Here is a 9,657-nt window from a genome sequence, read left to right as displayed (position 1 = left end):
AAATCATCACATCTTAATGAACATTTGAAGAAATTATTCAATGCAATATACACATTGACTACAGTTCATCTTTAGATTACAATATCAGCCAGACACGAAGTGTCGGAAACACAACAGAATTCCAGAAATTTGGAACTAGACATTCTGTAAAACTCATGTTGTTCAAAAAGACAAAAAATACATGTAATCACAAACAACTCATTGTTATTTACTGGCAACNTCTCCACTGAGATTTAGTTTCTCGTTATCAAATACTGAACGAAGATTTTATTCACGATTTCAAATACCATTTTTTCTGGTGTTATATTATTAAATATCAAAAACTAGACCATAAATATATCGCTGAAAATTCTCACAATTTGCTAGTCTTCAGGATATTAGTAACATCGTTGATGATATAATGGAAAAATTAAATAAATTCGATGAAGAAGAGGAAGAAGAGAATTAAAATCTGTAACATATCGATTTTAAAGAAATAAAAAATAATTAAAAGAGTCGATTGTTTTTAAATCTAGTAGTTAATTGTATTATCTACAAATCAGAAATATATCGCGATATTTCTAACATCGCTGATAAAGGAAAAAAAACTTACGTTCTGTTTTAAAAAAAGGTCCGTATCTGATCAAAGTGTCGGTAAAAAAAGAAGTCTATGAACAAAAATTTACCAGATAGATGAAAGAATGTGGTCCACACAGCTTACTTCAGAGGGGTCCACTTCAGGTGTAGTAGAGAAAAAATGTTTTGTAATTCCTATATTGCGTCGGTCTTTATAGTCCAGTTTGAATCATTAAACTTTATATTAAATTCCTATACAAATTAATTTTATACCCCAGTGTATTGGTTCTATACTACTAATGCATGTAATCTAATTTTTACTACTGTAACTTAATTCAAGGATCAAACAAAGAAGTCATTGTTATTTACTGGCAACATTTAACAAATGGAATTGATGATTTTATCAGCAAAGAATATAACCCCTTTTCCAAGGTTCCACAGCAAAACGACGTTAATTATTTTACTCTTGTTTATCTCGATAGATGGCACCATCGACGACTCGACTCTATACTCTATCTCAGTGTTTTTCAACCTTTTTGAATNATAAATTTGCATGAATCTTGACAAAAATTCTGCTATTTAGACTAACATTATCACAATCCCATAACACTTCTTATTTTCAATAATTCATCTAATTGGTACAGATAGATAAAGTCATATTTGCAGGACTCAACACTGATTATGCCATCTCTAATACTCTTGAAATTCATATACTAATAAGCTATTTCAGTGCACTATTTGACTTATTCATACAAATCAGTCTCTCTATCAAATATCAGTCACTTATTCATATATCAGTCTCTCTCATTTTAGATAATTAGATATATAAATATTTGAAGTTAATTAAATAGCATATTGAATTTTCTTACCATAATCCAAATTGGGGAATTTCGACACTCCTATTTGATTCTGTTTCTTCTTAAAAAATTTCCTGAAAATGAAAAATTTCTATAAAAAACTTATTTATGTAAGAAGCTGTGCATAATCATCAATAAAAATCAGAAATACTTTATCATCTAATAATAATCAGTCGAAAGATGGTGAAATTAAAAATAATCATCACCAAAACAGTCAAAACCAGTGGTGCCCGAACTGTAAGTTGTGAACCAATTGGGCTCAGCACACGTCAACATGGTGTGCAGTTACTTGAAACATCTCTTATGATTGATAGAGACAGACTTACTTTTTCTACATATGTAATATACAAAATATGAGCCTAACCCATCTATGATTTATATGCAGTTTTTCCACCTATCAAAACGTTTGGGCACCACCAGTCAAAGCAATAGTCAGTGTAAGCTTATCATTTTGATGATTCTAACAAACATGGTACACAGATAACCAAGAGGACATGCTAGGCCAAACAATCTTAAGGCAGTCAGCACTCAACAGAATTTAACATACAACTTTTTGAGAAGTGCACAACTGTTGATATCTGCAGCATTTCATAGGGGGATAAAACCTTTGGCATCCAAAGAATCAAACTTTTTTAGATGGTTCCTTAGGTTATAGTACCATATCTAAAAGAATAGAATTTCAATTTTAAATAAACGCATTTTTTTTTCTATTTACAATATTCTTAATTAATGGAAATGTGAAGCATAATCCTTTTAATCTTAAAAATTATAATTTAAATTATATATGTTTGTAAAAGGACAATCAAATGATTCTTTCTAAACCTTATACTCCGGATTATAGCAATAAAATTTATGCAAGAAATTTTATCTCGTTATTTGCAGATACCGATGTATTCATCATCACAAATCTACAAATATATTGTACAACAAGTACAAAGATGGTTATACATTATATTGTTTTGATCTTACACCGTATAAATCAGGATCCGAGTGTAATATTAGTATAAACCAATCAAGAAAATTTTGCTAACAAATTAAAGTTCTAAGGCGATACCAGAAACCGTAAACGTTATTTGTTTGCTAGAATATAATAATACCTTAGAAATCGATCATTCACGAACCGTATTCATCGAATAGTAATGAATACCACCACGTTGTGGAGATTAGCAGCGAGCGATCCGAAAATAAAAAATTTTGGAAGAGTGTTTGCATCGAACAATCTACCGTTTCAAGTTGGTAATAAACAATCTTTTATAATTAATTTAGATGAAAAAAATAAGCAGGGAAGTCATTGGGTATCAGTATTTTTTTACGAAAAATAAAAATTCTTGCATTTATTACGATAGTTATGAATTTGTGAGATCCGACCAATGGATAAACCAATTTGTTTTTCTTCCTTCTAAATGTTAACAGCTGTAACATATTTTGAATAAATTTATTACCTTACTGGGGGGGGAGAAATCCCTCGTCAGAAAAAAAAACGAAATCAACTATCTCACTTATATAAACATATTAAGTATCAAGTTACAATTCTCTCCTAAATTTAACGTAAACATTCGACAATAGCAAGACTTAATGTTTGCAATTGAAGTCTAACTTCAACGATTTATTGCCGCCCGGGACCACCTTTAACCCCGCACCTGTTAAAACAAATGGTCACATGACGAATTTTTCCCACCACAAAACGTATAAAAGCCCTCCTCCTTCTTCAATTGGGGGAGTCGCCAATCGAACGAACAACGACAAAGTCGGATATCGAAGTCTTCCCCATCGCCGACCTCCTCCACCTTGTGCCACACCTCGCACCGCCTTTCAGAAATTTAAGTCAGAAGTATCCGTCCGACATTATCTCAGAGGTATGAAATATTATTGTGAACTCTCTCTCTCATCCGTGAAGTTGAAGGATTTTTGTGTAAATTTTCTTTAGTTAGTTAGTTTAATAAACTCTTCTTTTGTTTAAAATGGTGTTTTTACTCAACTGTACCATCGTCTTATCGTCAACCCCTCTAACGCACTTCACCACTCGCGTAACGCGTAACTGAACGTAACGCCATCCTTGACAGGAAAGTAGGTCACCGACCTGTGGCCATATAGGAGAGGCTTTTCCAACATCCCCGGCGGCTCACAAATTAAAACCGAGGAAAGCGAGTATCATCAAATTTATAAAATGAAATTCAAAAAATCTTGTTGGAATATTATTATTCATCAAAGTTTGTTTTCCTTAAACTGTGGTTATTTCTGCTTATATTTTTTATATAAAATTAATAAAAAATCTATGTTTATCAGAACTACATGTAACGGATAAATTTTATAACAACGAATTTGTTAAAAATAATTTTCATTTATCAAAACCGATTGTAATAACCAATAACCAGTGTTGTAATTCAATAAAAAAATCTATTTAAAATATAAAAATTGTGTTTTTATTTACAAAAATTTAATCTAATTTTTTTCCTCGATGATTGTCAAAATATGTCCAATAATTCTATATAATAAAAAATATATATTCAATATTTCTGAAATGCGATAATATTTAAAAAACAAAATAATATATTTTTACCTGTTTTCATATAATATTTGTATGAAAAGACATCACATAATGCACAGTGCTCGATGAAGTTATGATGACGAGGACATGGTATTTTAATTTTCGAGGATTTTGGTACCCCAAATTTCTCAACATCTAACGAGTCAATTTTACGAATGCGGTCGTTCCGCCTCCTAATTAAACATTTTTCGATTATCCCACCTGTAAAAAAAAAATAAAACTATTTTTCAAAAAAATTTTTGATAGCGAATACGATATTTTCGTGATGCATCCACTGATCAACATCATTTTTACCGTGATATGATAAATACAGCTTATGCAAACTGTTACAAAATCTAACAGTTTTTTTTTTATCACTGGGGGTTAATTTCCTCCATCGTATTTCAGGATGGAAGAAATTAACAATCATAAAATCCTCTGAATTAAACCCCACATATTCAATCTGCCTTGTGAAGAACCCGTTGTAGAGTTGTAAGAGGGAATCATTTTGAAATCTAAACTCCTGGATTATCTAAATAATAAAACTTAATTTATATATATATATACTGTTCAAAAAGTATCGGACTTTTATTTTTTCCACGTAAACCAATGATGCATGGGAGACCTCTTTCAGTGGAGTTGTGGAGGGGACAGTCGTGCAGAGCCCTAAATTTCTTCCTGCCTGCAGGAAGCTTCAGTCACTGGCAGTCAGCCTATGAGTGAGAACGTGTAGTGAGCTCTCGTCGGATTCCACTAAGTTGAAAAATGACTGAACAACGTGAGCAGCGATATTACATCAAATTTTGCCAAAAACCTTGGCGATACCCAAGCGTAAACGATTTGCAAGATTTAACAGACTTTCAGGGACGATCCTCGAGGCCAAAAAAAGCGCGGCAGGTCCACAGCAATATCAAAGTCATGCTGACAGTTTTTCCGACTCTCGTGGGGTGGTGTATTGTGAGTATGCACCACAAGGCCAAACCATCGCAAAGGAATACTACCAGGAGGTCCTTCGTCGTCTTTCCGATGCTGTGCGACGCAAACAACCGGATCTGTGGTCAATCAAAACTTGCCAGCTCCATTGTGATAACGCATCCGCCCATTCTGCGCATCTGATTCAGGCTTTTGTCGCCAAACACAACACTCCTGTGGTTCGTCATGCTCCACACTCTCCCCACATGGCTCCGCGTGACTTTTGGCTATTTCCCAAGCTGAAAATTCTGCTAAAAGGAACCCGATTTTAGTCGAGAGAAGACATCGTGCGGAATGCGATGGACCGGCTGATGGCCATTTCAAAATATGCATTCCAGCAGTGTTTCCTGCAATAGCAGGAACGCTGGGAGAAGTGTATACACTTCCAAGGAGACTACTTTGAAGGGGATTAGGGTTTTGTACCTCAAAATCAATAAATGTATTTTTGCCGACCAAAGGTCTGATACTTTTTGAACAGTCCTCATATATAAAATACTATCATAATACCAAACACATATAAAAAAAAACTTGCTATTCATTTTCATCAATTTCCAGCAATCAACTGTTGTCATTTTCTTCTATTAGAAGCTGCTATTCGAAACTATATCCTTAAAACTCGGACATTATTTATACTAAACTAGGAGGAAAATACTGCTACACGATTTTCCTTAATAAAAAACTTGCGAATTCAGCTTGACCCACAAAAATAGGTAACCGGATTTTCCTCATTCGACTTGATAGGACATGTACGGGGTGCGGATTAGGTTAATCTATCATGTTTTTAATATATTTTTTTAAAAAATCACGAGTTAGCACTATTTATTCGCAAATTTGAAAATATAACCAATTTTGTACAACCATAATCATCTGATTCGCTGTGAATATCGAGCTGGTTTTATATATGAGTTAGGCTTAGATATAATACCGATTATATCCAACAGAATTGTGTACTTTTTAGTTTTGTTAAAAAATGTTTTCAATACTCAAAAAATATAAAGAAGTTTTATTTAATACACACCTGTTTTAAGGCCTCCATCTCCGTCTTTTTTGTGGTGGCTCTTCTTCTTCTTCTTCTGAGGAAGAAGAATTATCATCCGAGGATGAGGACTCAGATGAGGTAGAATCCTCCTCCTCATCTTCGGATGATGACTCATCACTGCTATCACTAGGTTCTAGCGGAGAGCTAGGCCCTTCCGCTAGATTGTAATAGCAGGTAGAGTCTACTTCCTCCTCTCGGGGTGCGATTGCTCCAGCAGCGGCAGGACTCTGATCTGTGGATGTCATCATCACCCACCTCTGCTGGCTGAGAAAACGGTGTCTAACCCTGTATGGGATATAGACCGTCTCAGGGACAACAGCCATGACTAGGGGGTTCCTTTATTTTTATCATAATTCCTCACCCCTCTAATCATAGCTCTATATCCAGCAATCGCACTTCTCTCGTCAGCCACCACAATATTTTCCATGCTATATTCAAGAAAAAATATTATATTATCCTCTCACTCCTTAGAGGGTTTTGTATTAGTTCTTATAGATTTAACAAAAAATAATCTTTACATATTAGTAAAAAATGAATCAGCTCTCCAAGGTCGATGACTCTCACGCGAAAACAGGTGCGTCCTAGTTAGAAGACGTTCCCATGTCCTAGGAGTAGTATACGTATGACATGTACTAATCACAAAATTAATTTATATACATAATTTTACAATTACTTATATTTCACAATTAAATATATAAGAAATGTGATTGGACGGTTGTTTCATATAAATTCAATTTTAATATATGTTAGAATTTATTTTAAAGATTGAATCAGTTATGGAAGCATACGGTTTTATTATTACCTACGACGGAGACAAAAATTATTGTTTCTCCTCGCCTGTACAAGTCTTTGGATACCTGTATTGCTGCGGTAAATAAGTTTTCTTTTGATATTCCCGATAATTTTCCAATTGTTTTGCATTATTTTAAAGTTAACTGAGAAATATGGAAAGGAAAGGGAAAGTTTGGATTTGTAATTGTTGACGAGGACAGAAGAATTAGCAAAGTAAGTAATAACGTATATTATTCGTTCGAGGAATGTTGTGATGTTATGAACGAAGTTTATGTAGAAAAGAACAAGAAGAATATATTAATATTTAGAGAGATAAATTGTGGATCAAAGCATTATAAATTTACTAAAGTTCATAAAATTGACTGATACGTATTTCAAGCATCCGAGTAACTGTATAATTGCTGGGCCGTCACAATGTGGAAAGACAATGCTGGTAAGAAAAATTATTCGCTGTAAAATTTATGAAAAATCATTAAAAAAAATTTTATGGTGTTATTCTGTATATTTGCTGTTTTTTCGTGACAAAAAAGATATTACATTTATGTATGGTTTACCTGAATCTGTGCAAGGATGGGATTTAGTAATAATTGATGATTTGATGCACAAACTCAGCTCAAAAACTGGATTCTTTTTTACCACAGTGTCTCACCATTATAATGTAAGTGTGATCCTGATAATGCAAAATTTGTTTCCAAAAAATAAAATTATGAGAGATATAACTTTAAATACTCATTATTTGATTTTATTTAAAAATAATCGTGATGAAAGTCAAGTAAGTTGCTTGGGACGGCAAGCTTTTGCAGGAAAACGTAATTTTTTTATGGATGCGTATAAAAAAGCAACGGAAAAGGATTTTGGTTATTTGTTATTGGATTTTCACCCAAAAACAGACAAGAAACTTTCGGTGCGAGATTCGTGTTTTCCGGATGAACAAGGTATTTTTTGGCTATACTTACCGATAAAATGAAGAACGTAAAGAAAAATTACCATATGCTGGCGCTTTTAGCTAAAACTACTCCGTCTCAGCGAAGAGCAATATTGAAAGAGGCTACTCCCGATCAAGTTAAAGTTTTGTGCGAAATATGCGATAATTTGCGGAGAGGAAATATACCTGTCAACGTTCATAAATTACGAAAATATAAAAAAATAATCCGGAAATTAAGTGAAAAGCACGTTCCTTTAAATACCAAGAAAAGAATTTTAGTTAATCAATCTGGTGGATTCCTTCCTCTTCTACTGGCGCCATTATTGTCTATGGCAGGAGGATTAATTGGTAAAGTAATAGGAAAAAGAATCTAATGGCAAAGCAAATGGCTTTAGTCCCTCCCGAACTGTTAGCAGCATATCGGAAACCTGAAATAAGAATTGGTAATAATATTGAAGAATTACTCGAGAGCACCGATTTATCCGACGATAGTAAAGTTAAATTATTAAGTCAACTGATTTCGAGATATCAGAGAACGATTCATGCACCAAAAGAACCAGTTAGAGTATCCGTCGTACCGGACGAAAATCAAGAAGTGTCTTCTCCACCCGAAGAAAAACCCGATGATAATGGGGAGGATGTAATTGTTAAACAAATTACTATATCTGTCCCTCAGTTATATCGAAAATATGTACCGCATTTAATCGACAGACTGAGACAAAATCATTACGGATGGAATGAAAAAGGGGAATTGACAATCGGCGGTAAGCCAGTTGCTGGAAGTCACATGGTGGATTTAATATCTCATTTAATGAGAAATAGAAAAACTCCATTAGCTCCTTCCGGTTTTAACGAATTTTGGCAAGCCTTACGAGAAATAAATATTCCTAAAGAGTGGATTGGAAACAAAAGTTTGGCGACTCTACCCGAAATCGGCGAGCAACTAAGATATCAACCGACACCTGTTGAAAGTCCCGAAGAAATTTTTTCTTCAATTTCTCCGAGAATATTTTACCAGTGGAAAAAATCATCTACGAGAAAGAGGAAAAAGAGTCCTGAATGGAGAAACTTTTAAAATCGATATATTATAATCCTAAATCTTCGGCATCGTTTGGAGGAGTGAGTAAACTAGCTAAAGCTTCTAATTTACCGAAATCTGTGGTCGAAAAATGGCTGTCTTCGCAACCAGTTTATTCGCTTCATAAACCTGTAAGAGTTAAGTACTCGCGAAGAAAAACTAAAGCTTTTTATCCTAACGACCTATGGCAGGCCGATTTAATCGTGTTAAAGCAATTTTCTAGATATAATAATGGAATAAAATATTTATTAACCGTAATTGATGTATTTAGTAAATATTGTTACGTTGTGCCAATAAAGGATAAAAAACCTAAGTCTATTTTGGAAGCTTTTCAAGTTATTTTTAAACGAAATATTCCAAAAAATTTGCAAACCGATAGGGGGACCGAATTTTATAATAGGTTAGTAAAAAGTTTGTTTAAAAAATATAAAATTAATCATTATTCGACTCATTCGGATACTAAAGCTTCCGTGGTCGAGAGATTAAATAAAACTTTACGAAATAAAATATATAGGTTATTTACTTACCGTAATTCTTATCAATATATCGATAAATTAAACGATATCGTAAAAGGATATAATAATAGTTTTCACAGAAGTATCGGTATGGCTCCATCTGAAGTTAATCTTTTGCATTACGGTACAATTTTTGATAGGCTGTATGGTATAAAAAGAAAAGATAAATTTAAATTTAATATTGGTGATTTAGTTCGAATTTCGAAAATACGTAAAACATTTAGTCGTGGATATCTGCCGGGGTGGACGAAGGAAATATTTGTTGTTCACGATCGATTTATATCGCATCCTCCGACTTACGTATTGAAAGACGCAAATAACGAAATTTTGAAAGGAAGGTTTTATACCGAAGAATTGCAAAAGGTAACAAAATGATGCAGTCAGACTTTTTTGTCAC

At 33.5% G+C, this 9,657-nt stretch overlaps 1 protein-coding gene across 2 annotated transcripts; it reads right to left on the bottom strand.

Moving 5' to 3' along the window:
• Window positions 1-1,106: 1,106 nt before the first annotated feature.
• Window positions 1,107-7,561, bottom strand: LOC111614232. Of its 2 annotated transcripts, none has more exons than XM_023355613.1 (3): window positions 5,930-7,561; window positions 3,973-4,161; window positions 1,107-1,486 (listed from the first exon to the last, which is right to left on the bottom strand). In XM_023355613.1, exons 1-3 carry the CDS (start codon window positions 6,063-6,065, stop codon window positions 1,455-1,457), a joined length of 357 nt encoding a protein of 118 aa, XP_023211381.1. In that variant the 5' UTR covers window positions 6,066-7,561; the 3' UTR covers window positions 1,107-1,454. The 2 variants fall into 2 exon arrangements, with proteins under 2 accessions (XP_023211381.1, XP_023211383.1); XM_023355615.1 differs by lacking the exon at window positions 1,107-1,486 and adding an exon at window positions 1,501-2,075.
• Window positions 7,562-9,657: the final 2,096 nt, after the last annotated feature.

This window comes from Centruroides sculpturatus, unplaced genomic scaffold, assembly GCF_000671375.1.
Source record: "Centruroides sculpturatus isolate CEXI.00-Female unplaced genomic scaffold, Cexi_2.0 scaffold2142, whole genome shotgun sequence".
Taxonomy (NCBI): domain Eukaryota; kingdom Metazoa; phylum Arthropoda; class Arachnida; order Scorpiones; family Buthidae; genus Centruroides; species Centruroides sculpturatus.
The sequence above is the reverse complement of the archived record's forward strand: the minus strand, read 5'-3'. Positions and strand labels throughout refer to the sequence as shown.

What these genes read in the sequence shown, in the direction of transcription:
- LOC111614232 (XM_023355613.1), bottom strand. Translation starts at nt 6,065, where the DNA reads ATGAGTCATCATCCGAAGATGAGGAGGAGGATTCTACCTCATCTGAGT. An exon ending in AGATGGAGGCCTTAAAACAG is followed by an intron (nt 4,162 to 5,929) that starts GTGTGTATTAAA and finishes TTTTTTTTACAG; the next exon opens with GTGGGATAATCGAAAAATGT. An exon ending in CAAATATTATATGAAAACAG is followed by an intron (nt 1,487 to 3,972) that starts GTAAAAATATAT and finishes TTTCATTTTCAG; the next exon opens with GAAATTTTTTAAGAAGAAAC.